At 38.2% G+C, this 19837-nt stretch overlaps 1 protein-coding gene and 1 long non-coding RNA gene across 2 annotated transcripts in view; one reads left to right on the forward strand and one right to left on the reverse strand.

Moving 5' to 3' along the window:
- Klp10A (kinesin-like protein 10A) overlaps positions 1 to 19837 on the reverse strand; it is a 101755-nt gene that overhangs the window by 59957 nt on the left and 21961 nt on the right. Inside the window, exons 2-3 of the mRNA XM_069505759.1 lie at positions 7276 to 7466; positions 2747 to 2854 (exon numbers count right to left, since the gene is read on the reverse strand). Coding sequence (XP_069361860.1) covers positions 2747 to 2854; positions 7276 to 7466 — 299 coding nt within the window. The remainder of the gene's footprint in view (positions 1 to 2746; positions 2855 to 7275; positions 7467 to 19837) is intronic.
- The window catches only part of LOC138403831 (uncharacterized), a 227726-nt gene that overhangs the window by 6675 nt on the left and 201214 nt on the right, over positions 1 to 19837 (forward strand). The window lies entirely within an intron of this gene.

Here is a 19837-nt window from a genome sequence, read left to right on the forward strand (position 1 = left end):
CTTCTTTCCACGCATATGCAAACTGTGAAATCAACTCCCATCGGCGGTGTTCCCACTAGATTACAACATGGGGGTCATTCAAGGGACGGAGCAACAAAATCCTAAAAGGTCGGCAATGCATCGGCAGTTCCACTGGTGCTGCAAATATTTATGGGCGGCGGTAATCACTTAACGTCAGGTGCTCGATATCTCTATTTAAAAAAAAAAAGACAAACAATACACTGGACAGTTTCTTACGAACCTCATACAAAACAAATTAAAAACAAAAAGTGGTCTCGTCGCGAGGTCGACAGACCGTTCGGAAGCAAGCAATCATCACCTTATAGGTATTCCTTTTGCTACAAGTTGAATAGCCAACGTTATGGATGACTCATAATGGAGAGTGTACTTATTTATTTTCATCTCTACCACCAATGAGTTTACGTCCAACGATATTATGTTGCTATAGCATTGCAGCTCGTTGAATCAAGGTTGATACCTCATTATCATAGCCAGTTTGTGAATTGTTTTTCCTGACATATTCATTGATTTCATATTTCATTGTTTTTATTACTGCATGACCAATAGGCCTTTGAATTATTGGATTATTTTCATTTAGATTTTCTAATATTACCTTTTTTTTTTTTTATTTTTTTTTTAATACAATAAAACTTAAAGCTAGCCTTATCTAATTACTATATAAATCATGACCGCGTGGAATGGTGCCAAGAATACTGGCTGCATTTCCGCGCTGGACAGCCAGGCTGATCCGCTGCGCAAAAAATGAGCCAGCCCTTCTGTCACCAGTTGAGGCTATTAATCGCGGTGAAATGTCTCGTATTACCTAGTAACTCGGGCGTTACGTATATTACCTAGTAACTAATAACCATAACAATATCGCTAATTTTGCTGTACAAAACTAAATTGACAGGTGTAATTCTAGTGCTACCCTTTTCCGCAGGAAACATTACGAAAGGGACGGGACACTAGATTTAGACCTGTCAATTTAGTTTAGAGAGTAAGTACAAAAGAATTAGCCTCATTATCATAATTATGTCCGCTCGTTACTAATGTTGTTGAGAAATCAATAAGATACGTATTTTTGATTTCTCAACAACATAGAACTTTTTTGAAACACCATAATTTGTGTTATGATTTATGACAAAGTTGAAAAGGATAACTCAAATAAAATTAATATACATATGTATTATGTATATCATATTAAGGAAGGTGAATTTTCAAATTAGTCGATTAGAAGATGTATGTGGGATGGTGATTCAAGTGATTCAACACATCACAAATACTTCGATGATATCACTGTTGACACAAATTCCATTCCAAATGAAACGTAATAAACAATACTATCTTCTCAACTGCAGCGAACCAAGATTTTCAGTAAATATAACTCATTCACTAATTGGCTATGTCTATTTGTCAATTTGTATGGTGAACAAAAGCTAAAAACGCGAAGAGAAGCTTCAGAGCTCTCCATACAAGTACATATTTTGGTTCTCATTCTAATATTAACCAATCAAATAAAATGAAGTTTCGTAGACACGTTCTAGAAACTAAGATCTGTATCTGTCGTTTGCCAAATTTCCGTGAAAATATCCAGTTATAAAGTTACACGTGTTCAAAGTTGTGTAAGTAAGTCCTATTATAGTCTGGGCGCATATTGGCTGCCATACTAGTAGCCACAGTGGCTAAGGATATGCAGCTTCAAGTCTCTATGCCAGCTATGAAATGCTCAAATGGTTCCGTTCAATCCAGATCCGTCCCCGAGACTAAAGTCCGTTCGTCGTAACTTGACGCGTGAGTAATATGTTGGCACCATTTCAAATCACGCAAAAATAAACCCTAAGTTCTAAGGAGTAAAGCAAAAAAGCGATGGTGCCAAGTGTCAACATATTACTGACGCGTCAAGTTACGATGAACGGACAATAGATGGAAGACTTAGCTGTGAAGAGATGTTCAACGTCTGTAAAGAAAGGATCGCTGAAGCGATATTAGCCTCGGGCGTTATTAGCATTTACATAGTCTTAAATCGTCAAAACAAATTTTATCAAAACCGAAAACTTACACTAGAGTTTCAGTTAGAAAATTAGTGAAATCTAACAAGTGTCTTTTACGTGATCTACCTAGTAAAAAAAAATCTATAATACACATAACGCAACAGACCGATTGGTCGCGGTTTCGTCACACTGCTCCAAATTGGACAAAAAAAACTAATATAGATTGTACAAAAAGTTTGTTTACGCATTAGCGTAACGAAACACGACCAAACAGTGACACCATGAAAAAGCTGTTCGTGTGCAAATCATAGATCGTGAGCAACGTAATTGAAAAAGTGTAGAGATATAGAGTAAAAAACTAATATTACACCTTATTCATAAAAAAAATTAAAAACTTCTATAAACCTTTCAATATTAATATAATAGGGACCGTATTAAACGAGGCCAGTTTTATCAGAAGTGATTTGATTTACGAATCAGACCGTTTGTTATTTCCTGGATCTAACTCAGGCGCTCTGCCCACGTTAAGACTTTTTGCAAGTTTGATAATCGGGCCGGTAATGTCGCCAACTTTTATCATTGATTTTGGACCGACTTTTTGTAGGACGTGTGCGTATAAAGGTTTACAGAATTATTTAATTTTTTAAGAATAATAGGGCTAAAAATAAAAAGAATTCGAGCGCGTGGCGAGGCCTCCGCTCCATGCGGTGTCCAAAGTGCGAATGATCATAATCATACATGTGCGTTAGGTATACCGATCTCGAGTTGCGCACGGGCAGCGTGTGTCCCGGGTCGCCGGTGGTCTCGCACTCGATGCCGTCGCGCAGGAACCCGCCGTCGTCGGACGAGGAGCCCGACGGATCCTTCGCAGCCATCACAAACAATCACGTGCCATTCGCCGACCACAAATAGCTTACCGTAAGATCACACCAGAGACATTTCGCTTCACAAAATATTTGAAAGACGTTAGCTCTTAGCATCAGTTTAATTCATGTGCGTTGTCAGAATGGCATTCGATCTAACATGTATGGCGTTGCCCAATGGAAGCCTGACTTACGATTTTTTAAATTTTAATTCACAACAGACTGACGCTGGAATGAAGGTCTAACGTTACCCCAATCTTATGCCAATCTGGCGTCAGCAAACAACGTGATCAAGATGAAATGATGCCAAAATGAGCGTTGTAACCTCTTGTCTAACACATACAGGAGTTACAGGACCCGACACGACACAAAATTATAAAACAAAAAGTTCCTAGTATGATCTTACACTTACTGGACATTCCGCCGTATCAGACCTGTCAGATCCCATTAAATCAGTGGTAAACCTAATTCTCTATTGCTCTAGTTCGAGTGAAAAGTGAAACTAACACGGGCATGTGTGGAAAATCAATGCGAGCCGGTGTCCACGGCATGCGTCGGCAGAGCCATACAAGTTGGAAGGTCGCCCGTAACTAATACATCGATCATCGTAACGTCGAACGGTCTAGTTTACACGCACCCCCATTATCTATCGACGCGGTTGAATGCACATTGGTTTTTGGTGTTACTTCGGTTGCATGCAAATCCTAAACTAATTTGACCAGACCGAAAGCACTACAATCCTTTTAAAAAGTTGGAAGTTTCATAGAATTTCTAGTTGAAGGACTGATAGGAGAGTCAGGCCTTGTCAACTTTGATAACTAAAAACTACAGTACGCGAATTCAATGGATTCAAAAGCTCGAAGCGATAACCGAGATACTAAGGTGAATTACAATGAGGAAGAAGTAAGAAGGAAGAGGATTTGACGAAGAATTGCTCATGCTTCAAGCGATAAATAGTTTGATGGGAATGTGGTATGATTTTCAGACTACTATCATTTTAGTTCAGTTTATAATTATTTGTTTACAACCGAAATAGCAGCATTATATATAAGAACGTCTTGAACTTATTCCTCGCTTTCGAAGTGAGATTCGCGACGGTACTTGAGTAGCATTTTCAATGGTGTGCTAAGCGAATGTTGTCATGGTAACCGTGCATTATCTTAAACAAAAACTGATCAAGCTATGATCACTACGTGCGTATTACAAATGATCACCTGCCAACTGATGATGTATGGAAACATTTCTACATTTTACGTTAAGTAGTAGTGTGGCACTTTAATTGGTTTATCCCACTTCTGCACTGAGATTCACTAATTCATCACCTTTGAACTAAGTTTTTTCTGTAAACGTTTTTGCAGTCATGGTGGAGATTTGCGAGATATTGGTGATACAAGTAAAGCACGCCTACGTCATGAGCTAGGACATTCGCCTTTCGCGGATCGGTTTTTTCAACTGTGATGTCTATTAGCAACGTGGTTCACGACCCCAACAATGAGAGTTATCGCTGCTTGGTACCGTATAAAATTCTCCGCTAATCGATATGGGGTTCCCATTCAATTTGCTCGCGAAAACGTGCCACTGCGGCTGATGAGTAATATTGAGACAATGCAACGACCTGAAATTGTATCTGAACTTTTTCTTTTACATCAATAAAAACTTTTCAGTTTCGAAAATAACTCTGAATGAAGGCGCCTTATTCGTAAACCGCTTTTGTCTAACATTTTGTATCTAATTTGATTTGGTCACAAAAACACGAATGCAACATGCGTGCATATTTCAAGCACATGCTAAGAATGTTGATGATCTAATGACGAATACAATTTATGTATTACGTAATTTGTGCATGATTAAATGCTTCATGTACCTATCTTATACGATAACGGTTTGAATTCTTGATTGACTAATACAAAATGCAGTTGGTGATGAAAAAAAATACAACGCTAGCATTTTCTAACGCATAGTAAGAATGTTGCTGTTCAAATGACAAAATATAATTATTACGTAATTTGTGCATATAAAGTTGTAACTTATTTTTTCCAAACGCTCCCAAATGTCCGCTCGCTGTGAGTGGACAGAGTCGCCAATCATTTCCGCAAGTGAATTGGCAAATTGTCTCACCGACAGAAGCGAGAGTGATGTGTCCATTGACCCGATTGAAATACAATATAAATTGTAGATTAGTCGCTTCACTACTTCACGTCGTATACCTACATTTAATTTTTCGAGTTTTTCGGAAAAAAAAAGGAAATAAGCATGGAACTTAAATTTTGTTTCAACTAAGTCCTTATGTAAAAAAAATGTAAGTATGAGTACCTAGCTACTAGAAAAAAAATAGAATCTGGACCTACATATATATTATTTTTCAGTCAATAAAAGGCTTATTGATTTAATTTTTCGAGTTCAGTTCTTTAAATGCCAATTTTGTATGACAATACTATATATACCCTATCCGCGGAATAAAGTATAGTGCTTTTTCTTTTACGTAATATATAAGTCCCGCAAATTGCTATTAAGCTGGAACCATGTCTCATTAACATCTATTTATATCGAACCGAATTATATTATGCTCTCAGTCTCTCTTAAAATAAGGAAAATAAGGAAATTAGACACTGCTACTGATTCTGGTGGCAACTAAATTTTAGATTATTAGCATATTTTTCTTACCAATGTAATAAGAAAAGGACAGAAAAAAAAAGAAAAAGATGCAGCTACTCTAAATTCAGTTTAGAGAATACAGGAATCGACGCCACCGAATAGCGTACTCAAATGTAACTGATCAATTATATAGCTAAATAATTGAGCTATATATAGTAAAACCGGCCAAGTGCGAGTCAGGCTCGCACACAGGGTTCCGTACTACAGTCGTATTTTTTGTCATTTTGTACGATAATTCAAAAACTATGATGCGTAAAAATAAATAAAAATCTATTTTAGAATGCACAGGTAAATCCATTTCATATGACAGCCTACTTGATATAGGTATCTTACTATAACAATTGAAAATACTATTTTTTAGTTCATGACCACAATTTAATTTTTTTTGTGTGATCTAACCCTAAATTCAAGTTCAAGTTTTCAGATTCTTTCCCGAATGTCTGCTATAAGACCTACCTACCTGCCAAATTACATGATTCTAGGTCAACGGGAAATACCCTGTAGGTTTCTTGACAGACCGACAGACAGACAACAAAGTGATCCTATAAGGGTTCCGTTTTTCCTTTTGAGGTACGGAACCCTAAAAAGGACAGGAACATAAAACACAGAAATGCTTCCAAATCCCCAGATTCACAAGATCGTTATTGGAGTTTCAAAAATACATCACACAATAAGAGCCCGGTAGTTAACGTTACATATTGTATTGAATCTATTTCTAGAATAACCATTCTCTATGTTTTTCATAATAACCGCGAAGGCTACGGAACATAATACAAATATTATACAAAAGTGAATTAGGCACATGACCTAAAATCAAACCTACAATATTTAAATAATATAATATGTACACATATAGTTACGTCTGACTCATAATATTTATTTCGAAACAGATGATTCGCATTGATAACAAGTTTTTTAGGACTATTTGCTACAGTTTAGTAATTTCAGTTAAGTAAGTATAATTTTTTATTTGTCCTAAATAAATAAAATTTGGTAAATAACTCACTTACTTACTTAAATTATTATAAAAATATTCCTGCAACTTTGAAGAGCCTAGGTACATGCAAAATTGTGAGTTACTAGACCCAGGCGTTTTAATCTTCTTGTATGCTGCATACTTCAAGCGTTCATATTTATGTTGTTTTCTCCTTTTATAAAGACAGATCCCTTAATATTATTAAACTCTAGGGTGTTCAGCCGCCAAATTGTATAATACCCGAGTGTTTCTGTTTTCTGTATTGATTTGTGTGATTTATAATAAATAATTTAAAAAAAAAAAAATACTTGTAATGCCCGCCTCTAGGCTCAGTAAAGTTAGCAATTCATTTGCTCGTAATTCCATACGTTTCTATAATAAGCTTCCAGAAGACATATTGGAGATGTCTCTCAACAAGTTCAAAGTTTTCATAAAACGTAAACTAATTGAAAAATCCTATTACAATGTAAAGGATTATTTAAATGATAAGCAAGCTTGGGAATGAGTTGCTTAACGACTTTGGGATAGTTCTAATAAGTTTCAATAATTTTGTAAAGTGGTGATAATAAAAAGAATACCCGGCTGAGTTTGTTGTGGGCTCTTCTCAGACCTGGGCGCGTTTGGAACCCTCGTAGATTTAGTTTTAAGTTTGCGTAATAATTATCACCACTATATCTTACAAATATAACACCATACCAGACTATCAATACGAGTAATTTATTACCTATTTTGAATAAATCATTTGACTTTGACTTTAATTAATAAAATAATAGTGATCATTATTACATACCCTGGCTAGTCTGTTGGGCATGGGCTGCAGGTGCGACGTCTGCTGCCGCGTGCCGATGAGCTCGGGGTTGAGCGCGAGGATGGAGTCGATCTCCACCTCCTTGCCCTTGGTCTCCCCGCGCTCGTACCATTCCACCGTCACCGACCGCGACTCCTGGTTCACGCCCGACACAATGGCCGAGTGGATCCGCCCTGGAGCAACATAAAATAGAATAGAATAGAATAGAATAGAATGTTTTTTTATTCATGTAAACTTTTTAAAAGTGCTTATGAATAGTCAGGTAGTTTTAATTTACCACTGGTTCGGAATGCCGATAAAAGGACATTTAAATCATAATCCAATCTTCACAATGATCGTTCAACCTTGTTTTAAATAGATAGCAGATTTGTAGAGCACCGTCTCTTTCGTTGAGGCCGATAAAACGTCATTATACATATGGGTATGAGTGACAGAGACAACGCTCTACAAATAAGAAATGTCATTCTAAAGGCCCGATGTACATCACTTTCGGCCGCGTACTGTACTTTGGTATTCATTTGAAATGGCGAAAAACAATGCTTATTGTTGGAGTGCAAAATATGGATATCCATAAATGGGGGCCGCGAGGGTTACGACTAGACGCATTAACTTTAAGTGTGGGGATGTGAAAGGTCTATGGCGGCAATTCGCAGGTACAATGGGTCTGAATGTTCAGACGGCACTGAGATTTAACGACCCCTAGCTACTTTCAAGTAACTTTGACGCCATTAACGAAAAACATCTGTTTGTGCCTGTTTCGGTAAAACAGAAATGAGGAAATCTATTGATTCAAAGAGAACTTCTCTATTAAGCACTAATTGTTCAAGATCAAACCCATGTATGTGTGTAACTATATGATTGAAAAATAAACGTTTTATTTATTTTATTTATTTATTTATTTATTTAAGTTAAATAAACTAGATTCGGGTTTTTTTAATCAATACCGTGGGAACTCTTTCCGGAACAAAAATAGCCTACGTCTGTTCTCGGAATCCAAGCGTCCGCGTCAAAAAATGCGGAGCTTTTACGGATGCGGATTCATATTTGGAACAAGTGTGCTTCGCGCGTGTTTGCTAGTTGATATCTTCGTTCGCTAACTGACCAATTAAAAAGAGCACTCAACAGGGTGTTACGGATATTCGCATCCGCATCCGCAAATGCGGAACATCCGCATTAATTTGGACTTTTGCGGATACGGATTCATATTTCGAACAAGTGACGACTTGCAAAGAAATTGGGCGGGGCCAGAGTGGCGCGTGCTTCGCGCGTGTTTGCTAGTTGATATCTTCGTTCGCTTACTGACCAATCAAAAAGTGTACAATGGCACTCAACAGGGTGTTACGGATATTCGCATACACATCCGCAAATGCAGAACATTCGCATTAATTCAGACATCTAATAATCCGCATTAGCATCCGCGGATGTCAAATTATTGGCATCCGCAACAACCCTGGTCGTGACTTACAACCTCTCAATCACTTGCTTGGTGGTGAAGATTTCTCACATTCCTCTAACAAGTTAGTTTTCAAATAAATTAACTAAAATCATGCACTAGTTACCTATCTGATGCAATGATCGGCATCGCACAAATGACCTACATTCGAGATGCACTAGATTAATTGCCCGTTCGCAAGGTGCATAATAATACTGTAATACTACTAATCTTAGAGTTGTGGTGGTGTAATGCCAAACGTTACATAATAGGCATCGAACCGAAAGAATTAAACCGTTTCACAGTAATTATGAATTAATGAATCAATTGATTTGTTTTATCAATAAATCAACCGATTTTGATGCACTCGAACATAATATATTACTTTCGAGTAATATATTACTCGAAAGTAATAAATTATTACGCACGTTCCCAGAAAGTGCGTAAATATTACTTAGAATGCATCTTAAAGTTGTGGTGTGATGCCAAACGTTGCAAAATCTAGGCATTGTGCCGAAATAATTAAATCGTATCACAGTCATTAGAAATTAATTTATCAATTGAATTGTTTTTTCAATAAATCGACCGACTTGATTCACGCGATGAATATATTATTGTCCGTTCGCACAAAGTGTCTAAATATATTACAGTGCATCTTAGAGTTTTGATATAAATAATGCAAACTATTACATAATCAAGTAGTGAACCGGAAGAAACGAACTGTTTTACATATATAAAAATTAGAAATTAGTAAATGAATTGGTTTTTTTTTTAATGAGTGTTCCGATTCTGATGCACTCGATTAATAACCTGTTCCCACAAGATGCATCTTAAAATAAATACAATGGACAGAACTGCGGCGTAGAGCAAGCGATTACATAAATGGAAAGAATTAAACCGTTTCACAGTACCTAAATAGAAATTGATTAGTCAACTGATTGGTTTTTCAATAAATCAACCGATTTTGTTACACTAATTAACTGACGGTTCCCACAAGACGCATCTTAAAAATGCAATGGATCAAGTCGTGGTGTAATTCACAGTTTTCGGATTTTTCCCTTTACTTGTGCTATAAGACCTACCTACCTACCAAATTTCATGATTCTAGGTCAACAGGAAGCCCTATAGGTGTTCTCGACAGACACGACAGACGGACAGATAGACTCACAGACAACGAAGTGATCCTATAAGGGTTCCATTTTTCCTTTTGAGGGACGGAACCCTAAAAACGATCAAGTGCGAGTCGGACCCGCACACGAAGGGTACCGTAGCAACACCGTACAAAAAATAACACTTTTAAATTTTTAGGGCTCCGTACCTCAAACGGAAAAAAGAAACCCTTATAGGATCACTTGACATTTCCTTGTGTATTTGTTTGTCTGTCTGTATCTTATAATCATGGCCCGAACCGAAGGCGATTAAGTAAGTTTAAAGTCATCGGTCAACTTGAATTTCACAGTTCAATTGAATAGTTCCAGTAATGTTGAAAAGAAAGTTATGATAAAGAATGAGATAAGCGTGAAGTAACCAGTAGTGATAGTAACCATTGTAAACACAAAACGCGTGTAATTAACTGTAAGCGGGACAAGGTCACCGACCTCCGACAACCTGCCGTAACCGTATAAGAGCACCTACCACTGAACTCTAAGATAATAGAAACGATAAAGATGTCTAATACCGGGACCAACACCGATCTTTCCAATACCGTTCAAAACGTGGTTAAGGAACCGCACTGTGCGCAGTGCGACTCATGCCGAATTATAGTGAAACACTACAAATTGTTAACAAACGAAACGAAAGAAACTTAATACAGTTGTAGGCACGATAATAGGACGCTGTGGGTAATGTGAATCGGCCCTTAGTCCGGAAAACAAACCCGGGAAAAAAAGAAGAAGAAGACCGTGGCAACGTTTCGCCGATTTTGGGCGACTCATCCTCATCATCATTATCAACCGACGGACGTCCACTGCTGGAGTGCTAAAATATCTTTACCATCGTAAATTAAACTGTTGTAGCGGTTTGCAAATACCTCTGGTTTTAATAACACGTAGTGATGTTTCACTATTAACTAAACACGTCGAATTATCTGTCTGTTTCGCTCGCACTTACAGGTCGTAGGTAAGTGCGAGCGAAACTTAACTCGACGACTCAGTTTAAAATGCGTCGACTATAGCACTTCTATATTTATTCTGGATTCTTTGTACTTACATTATGTGTACGCATGAGGAGGGTCTGCCATGAGCCATCACCAGACAGCCTCACAAACGAATCTATTACGGGATGTAAACAAACGCGCCTTGAAAAGAGATCGGTTAAAGATAAACAACGAGATGAAAACTATACAGTTTTCAATTTTAATTTTCAGTTTGTGTATCTGACGTCCACGCGGATGAACACGCGTGCATAAGCTAGTCAGAAATAATGTAAGTCAGATAGTTTTGCCCAGTTAGTACATACTCGTTACTGATTTGATTTATGTTAGGCCGTGATTACACCTGTAAGTTTTACTTACGTAAGTAGCTTACGTAATTAATTAACAACAAATCTACTACTGTAAATGCGCTTATAAGAGTTTTATGTTAGTAAATTTCATCAGGATCAACTTATCACCGGCTCACTACAGAGCACGGGTCTCCTCTCAGTAGGAGAAGTGTGGATTGGCAGACTTCACATAGCTTTTAGAACAATATGGAGAACTCTCAGATATGCAGGTTTCCTCACAATGTTTTCCTTCACCGTTATAGCGAGTGACATTTAATTTCTTAAAACGCACATAACTCCGAAAAGTTAGAGGTGCGTGCCCGGGATCGAACCCCCGACCTCCCGAATAGGAGGTAGACGTCCTATAACCACGACTAGAGGCTACCTACCACGGCTTGCCATTAATGTCGTAAGTTAATCATGTTACATGTAAGCTACTTACGTGAGTAAAACTACAGGTGTATCCGCGGCCCAACATCTGCTTTTAAGAGTCAAGACTCTTTAGTCTGAGTCTCAAAAGCATAAAGTTCGTTCGGTAAAAGTAGCGAAGGAACTTTATGCAATAGTTGTAATACCGGCGGTCTTGCGTGTCTTATTTTAAGTTTACGAGGCAATCTGTTTTCCGATGACGATGAACTTTATGGGTCAAGAACGAAATTATATCACTTGCGCCTTTTTAACGGTCCAGTTGCGTCAGAACTAGAGTGAGGGAACTCTCGGTTTGATCCTGAATCGACGAATAATATTATGTCAAATATTAGGCTATGGTCACAGTTAGGGACCTTCTAACAAAACGTAGACGTCCTTTGACGTAACTCAGGTTAAATGTTAGTACATTTGACGCAGGTAGCCCTAAAGTAGCCGTATTTTTCTTTGATTTTTCGTCACTATCCTAACATTTGACATAATGTCGTCGATTCATGATCAAACCGAGAGTTCTCTGACTCTTCACCACGTCACAATAGCAGACTATGGTGACGTGAAATCAAAGTAAGGTAGGGATTACCTAGCGTTAAATGTACTACTTATATGATATAACAAGAGTCGGTACTCTTAAACATTTACTCTTAAATTTTTGCAGTGATTGATTAGCTATATTGAATTTTCGTATTAGCGGTACAACCTCAGAAACAATCTAATGCTGTAGTACTAATTTTGACCTCTTAGTAAATAAATAATTTGATTTATGTTGCATCTGCTTTTGCTGCAACGAATTTTGTGCAATAGTTGTAATACCGGCGGTCTTGCGTGTCTTATTTTAAACCGTTTACGAGGCAATCTGTTTTCCGATGACGATGAACTTTATGGGTCAAGAGCGAAATTATATCACTTACGCCTTTTTTACGGTCCAATTCAGTTTACAACTGGCATTGCACTTTTTATATAACATTTTAAAGAGGTTATTGAATTGATTTCGTTTGTTATTGCAAATAATATTTTTTCGCATTTATTAAACGTCGACTGTTAATGAATTAAATTTTCTGTTTTTTTACAAGTTTATAGAAGTCGTCAAAGTGTTGTTATTTTGCTGTACATTTTATTCACTTTATTGTAGTTAAGTTGTATTTCTTACAATCCTAATACATATTATATAGTGTTACTTTGCAAGGTAACGTCAAGTGTACGTACATATACTTAAATCTTTTATGATTCATGTAAGTAAATTTGTCGGTTATATTTGTTTGAACAAATATTGCTATTTTCAACTTACAAAGTAAAATTACTATACCAATTACCAAGTGGGGTATCATGTGAAAGGGCTTTACTTGTACATTCTAAAACAAATTTTTATTTATTTTTAGGCATAATAGTTTTTGATTTATCGTGCATAATGTCGATGAAATACGACTGTAGTACGAAAACCTCAGTGCGCGAGCCTGACTCGCACTTGGCCGGTTTTTTGGTGTATCGTTCTACTTTCGTTCTCAGTTACAGATAACGTAGCGTTGCCATGGTGAAGGATGTGTGTTCAATAACTAACTTCGCTTTGGATTTGGCAAACTGCCGGCCGATGATGCGACGGAATTTTATTGGTGTTATCGTGGCTGGCGCCTTTGGAGTTTGTAGCTTTATAGGTATTTTACTATTTTGTTATAGGTAAGTACTTACACACCGACCTAGTTGCGACTTGTGACAGTAATGTCTGTTTGAAATAGTTCTGAAAAGAGCTGATCAGATTATATTCAAACAAGCTTATACTCGCTACCGTAAGCCGAGCTGTGCGTTGATAGATCAGTCAGTCAGTCAGTTCTTTTCCTTTTATATATTTAGATGAATCATGCCATATATAGGGATATGACATGATTTACTGCGAAGAAAGTTATGCTCTACATTATTATAACTACAATAATAAATGAAAATATCTAAGTAATACTAAGCTATTGTTTAAATTAACCGCAGCTTTCAATTACTGCGTCGATTGATCACGACTAGAAAGTGCAATGGTTTAGTGTAATGCTTCTCCATGGAAAATTATACATAGCGAACGGGGTTTCAATTACATTGTTACCATTAGGAAATGCTATACTGGAATTATAACCGAGCCGACAAAACATAGCTACAATCTAGCAATATGCCTGGTTTAGCTAACCCTACCTCAACAAATAAAGCAATTAATCAGTACCCTTATTATAAATGCGAAAGTGTGTTTGTTTGTTGGTTTATTGGTTTGTCGTTCAATCACGTCACAACGGTGCAACGGATTGACGTGATTTTTTGTATGGGTAATGGGTATAGATAAAGTTCTGGAGAGTGACATAGGCTAGTTTTAATCCCGGAAAATCAATGTGTTCCCACGGGATTTTTAAAAACCTAATTCCACGCGGATGAAGTCGCGGGCATCAGCTAGTTAAATCAAATAGCAGACAAAATGTGGTATGTTGTATGTACCAAATAGTTAGTGCCATAGATTCTTTTGTCGTCTCTGCTACCTGACAAACGTTCAAACGGTCCTTTGACTTCACATAAGTTCTCTCAGAAGGTCAGCCCAGCCCAGAACAAGCCCAGGCCCTGACCTCGCCGAATAGGAGGTGGACGCAATCACTAGGCTAACACGGCTCTTATCAAACTCAACTCAAGCAGTGGCGGATTTGCCCTAAGGCCCAGTAGCCCCGGGCCTAGGGCGGCTAGATATTAGAGGCGGCCAATCATGACAAAAAACACTCTTTTTAGTAACAAAAAAAATTTGCGCCTGCTGTGCTCGCGCTCCTATTTATCATTGGATTGTATTTTACTGACAAATCAAAAGGTAAATCTTTAATCCATCCCCCCCCATCAATTCATGGTTACGACCATGATTAATGGATGTTGAGAAAGGGGCGGCTGGTACTTACGAAATCCTGGGGCCTAGGGCGGCCAAATCTGCAAATCCGCCACTCAACTCAAGATAGCACTACATTAGTTGAAAGAAAAAAAGTAAGCAAACCTTCAATATGCTGCCATTAGAACTTTTAACTTAAATTAGGAAAAAAATTAAAAGCATCATCTTTGCTCATTTATGGAAAAGTTGAAACCAGCTTAAAACGATCTCTTCAAATCTTTCACCGGGAAAGAGTCCGTTTAACGCGAGAAGATCAGGCGCAAGTTGGGCGCCAGTTTCAGTTTCGTTCGTTCGCGAGCCGTGTCATTGACCCGTTAACGCATCGCTTTGAGCTAATTATAATACGCCGCCTTGTTCCGTCACGTTACGGTCATCGTTTGAGTAACGTTGCAGTTGCTGTGACAAATTACGTCTCTTTACTCTACTTAAGAACAGCGATGAATTTTTCGAACGCGTGAATACCTACCTGCTCAAAAGAATGTCAGTCTAGGATGTAGACTCTACATAGTAGAAAACAAAATCGCTTCCCGCCCGCCGTTTTTCTTCTGTAGGTACGCTTTGATAATATTAACTTATTATATGGTTTAGTTTATTTAGCTATTGGTATTTAGGTTTATTTTACACCACCTCCCATTGTCCATTTGTTAGTTTTTTCCCTAGCGTTAAGGTTGTCTGGAAGAGATCGCTATTTAGCGATAAGACCGCCTTTTTGTACCTACTTATTAAGATTTCTTTTTGTAACCTGTCATTTGTGTTTCTGTGGTGCAATAAAGTGTATATACATACATACATACATAATATTTTAAATAATTACGCAACGGGTTTCAATCCGGTTTTCATTAGTAGATAAAGTATGTAATTCAAGAGGAAGGTTTTTACGTACTGTGGCGGTTACCACAATAGAAACTAGATGGCGCTGTTCAATCGATGACGTAGTCCCGAACAAATGTACCGCCGATAGTAATCGCACTAACGGAGTTTTCTGCAATCTGGACTATATATAGAAGTTTCAAGACATAACCGTCGGCCCAGCTGGCGCTACCGAGCACAACCAACCGCTCGGTGGGAGATCTCCCCTTTGGTACGGTCGAGCCTGCACACCGCTCCCGTACATTGGTGACCCCGACGTGATCAAGAGTGGTAGCACACTACAACAGCCGACGTTGATACAAGAGTGATCGCACACTAGAACAGCCGACGTCATCGAAGATCAACCGCACACCGCCGCACTCCGCACTGCGCACTCAACGTGATCAAGGGTGATCGCATACACCGCAACACCTTTGGATCACACACCGCAAGCCGACGTCTCCTCCAAACTCCAAGTCTACAAGCAGCAACAGCAAGCACATCGAGGCCTGTAAGACGGATGTAGCCACAGCTTCGGGGCACAATGGCCCTGCACTCCATCACCAGCTACAAGCGTCCTGGTCTACCGCTTCTCTGGTTGGTTAGCAGCCATTGCCCTTCCTTCACACGCCTTCACGCTACAACGCCACCTCTCTTCACTGCTTCACACTACGCGTTCGTCTCGGAGGGGAGTGATGTGGCGGTTACCACAATAGTAACTAGATGGCGCTGTTCAATCGATGACGTAGTCCCGAACAAATGTACCGCCGATAGTAATCGCACTAACGGAGTTTTCTGCAATCTGGACTATATATAGAAGTTTCAAGACATAACCGTCGGCCCAGCTGGCGCTACCGAGCACAACCAACCGCTCGGTGGGAGATCTCCCCTTTGGTACGGTCGAGCCTGCACACCGCTCCCGTACACGTACCTATATAGTTTAATCTAAATATATAAAAGGAAAAGGTAACTGACTGACTGACTGTCTGACTGACTGACTGACTGACTGATCTATGAACGCACAGCTCAAACTACTGGACGGATCGGGTTGAAATTTGGCATGCAGATAGCTATTATGACATAGGGATCCGCTAAGAAAGGATTTTTGAAAATTGAACCCCTAAGGAGGTGAAATAGGGGTTTGAAATTTGTGTAGTCCACGCGAACGAAGTCGCGAGCATAAGCTAGTCTTTCAATAAAGCACTAACGTCGAATCTCTTACACAAACCATCAAAGGGAATCAAGTCATCTAATCAACGTTCACAGCTCCTGTTATTACACATGAAACAGGCGTAATACAAAAAGCCGGCCAAGTGCGAGTCGGATTCGCGCACACAGGTTCTGTAGCATCGTACAAGAAATAATACTTTTTAACGCGTTTGCGAACTGAGTCTCCGTGAAAAAGGACTCCGGAAGAGTTCGTAACTAGTTGGGCTAGCGTCGAATAAATACGACAGTAAACCAGTTTCTTATAAATTTATAATACTTTTAATTATTTTTATTATGATACTAGTTTATGCTTGCGACTTCGTTCGCGTGGACTACACAAATTTCAAACCCCTATTTCACCTCCTTAGGGGTTCAATTTTCAAAAATCCTTTCTTAGCGGATCCCTATGTCATAATAGCTATCTACATGCCAAATTTCTACCCGATCCGTCCAGTAGTTTGAGCTGTGCGTTGATAGATCAGTCAATCAGTCAGCTTTTCCTTTTATATATTTAGATAACCACAAATTCACTCTTTACATGTGCTAATAAGACATTGCTACCTGCCAATTTTTATGATTCTAGGTCAACGAGAAGTATCCTTACAGGTTTTGATTCCGTGGACATACATGATAGACAGACAGACAAAGAATCCTATAAGGGTTCTTTTTTTTGCTCTGGAGATACGGAACCCTAAAAACCAACAAATAGACATAAAAGAAACTCGTCTCGCCAACTTCCCACGAGCAAGTTGATGTTTACAAAGGAGGCGGTAGCGAAGCAGCGCGCAATTACTATGTATAACCGTTGGAGTGATATGAACATCTCTTTGTTTTATATAATATAATATATAATATATTTATTTATTCAAAATGTTGTACAAGACAAAGACTCCTAAAACTAGTACACATAAAAAAGGTAGAAACAATAGATATGAAAACCTGAAGGAGTGCTTTGGCGTCCGTGCTAGGTAAACCTGTGTTACGGGCGCCGCAGCCATCCCTTGGATCCATCGTTAAATATGGAGTACAAATTTAAATTTAGGCTATTTTACTGTGTGACTGAAGTCAATCATAGCTAGTTGTTATTTAACTAAGTCTTAACCACTATGAAGTTGAGAAGTTGTTCGCTGAAACGAACAACTTCTCAACCCCACGGTAGTCAAGACTCCTTAGCCAAGCGTACATGTTTTCCTTAAATTTAGTTTGTTCAGCTTAGATATATTTAGCGTGTCATTTATTTTATTGTAAAGTTTAGAACTAAGGAAGAACTAAAATAAAGGGAAACAAAGTAGCATAAAGATTTGTATATTACATATTGAAATCCATATCAAATCCATTTTAATTCGAACCGCTAGGAACATGAACGCCCTTCCAGCATCAGTTTCTTCCAATTATAATATGGGTACCTTCAAGTCAAGAGTGAATAGGCATCTTCTAGGCAAGCGCGCTCCATCTTATGCTGCATCATCACTTGCCACCAGGTCTGATTGCAGTCAAGCGCTAGCCTATAAACTCAAATAGAACTTATAAATGCGAAAGTGTGTCTGTCAGTCTATCTGTTACTTTTTCACGGCCCATCAGCTTAAACGATTTCGACAAAATTTGATGAAAAGATAGCTTGCATCTATGCATTTCTATCATTCTTCAATCATTTCGATTTTGCATTATTAATAAATAATTACCTAGTAAGTAGTTAATAAGATAGTTAAAGTAACGTAAAAGTAGAGCCGTACTCAGAGTCGCTTAATCGTTACTTAAGTTTAGTTAAAACGAGACAGAGCTATATCTCTCACATAAATCTGTCTCGTTTGAACTCAATCTTAAGTAAAGATTAGCAACTATGAGTGCGGCTGTAAGAGTAGCTTACATAATTAATTGACAACAAATTTACTAAAGTATCATGTATATACTTCTAAGAGTGTTTACATTAGTGTCGTAAGTTAATCATGTAAGCTACTTACGTGAGTAAAAATTACAGGTGTATCCGCGGCCCTACATTACGTTTCGGAAATTTCGAACAATCCAGGAAGCGCAACAGACTATTTGTGTGGGTCAAAAGTTAAACTCGTGAACCGACTGAGCAATAAGCTTTCTCTGCAGATAATACTAGGAGCCTAATAAGCCATTTTCTAACTCTATCAAGTATGATTACTAAATTGCTGACTATTATGCGCTACTTGACACCAAAAACGGTTAGAGAATGTTCCTCTCGTATAATCGGAATTATGTGAATGAAGCTGTGATCAAAGATGTGTGAAGTCTGCCAATCCGCACTTGGCTGGCCAAAACTCTTCTTAGACTGAGATGAAACCCGTGCTCTGTAGTGAGTCGGCGACGGGTTGATCATGATGATGATGACGATGACAATTGGAAACTTCTCTACCGAGACCATGATAAAGCTAAATGACGTAACATGATACGAAAGTTGGTAATATTTTCAAATGTATTTCAATGAAAACGCAAAAAAATGAAATTGCACACCACAAAGGAAATAACAGAAATATCTTCGTTAGTGATAGAGATCAAGTAATGTTAATCGTACAATTTGCCGTGCAAATTGAATTGGGCCAAAAATGCATGCGTTTGTAGATTGCACGTTTGAAATACCAGAGCTCGGCATTGTCAAGCTTCTAAATATAAAAAAGGAAAAGGTGACCCACTGACTGACTGATCTATGAACGCTCAGCTCAAACTACTGGATGGATCGGGCTGATATTTGGCATGCAGATAGATGCATATTTTATTCCGGCGCTTCTTCTACTTGAGGTCTTTTGACTTTACTACTCAAGTATTAGAGGCGCCGGGATAACCTAACTGGTAATGTGTGGTACAGCTTTAAAAAATAAACGTTTTTCTTCTTCTTCTTCATAGATATATTATGACGTAGGCATCCGCTAAGAAAGGATTTTTGAAAATTCAACTTCTAAGGGGATAAATTGGGGTTAGAAATTTGTGTAGTCCACGCGGACGAAGTCGTGAGAATAAGCTAGTTTCATATAAGAACACTTTCAAGTAAGACAAAAAATTACTGAAATGACTTTCTCTCGAATGAAAGAAGTAGGTAAATAGTATGTACTTACCTACTTATAAATTACTTTTTCCAATAACTAATGCTATTATTACTACCGGATACAACTACAAAGACATTGAAAGGCTTTTTAGTATCGGCGAATCCTAATTCCTATCATATCGTGCGTAGTAAAAGTTTTTTCAACTGTTATTTTTAGATTTCGCTCTTTTTTCTATGTCACTGT

The sequence above is a fragment of the Maniola hyperantus genome, chromosome 2, assembly GCF_902806685.2.
Source record: "Maniola hyperantus chromosome 2, iAphHyp1.2, whole genome shotgun sequence".
NCBI classification, from domain to species: domain Eukaryota; kingdom Metazoa; phylum Arthropoda; class Insecta; order Lepidoptera; family Nymphalidae; genus Maniola; species Maniola hyperantus.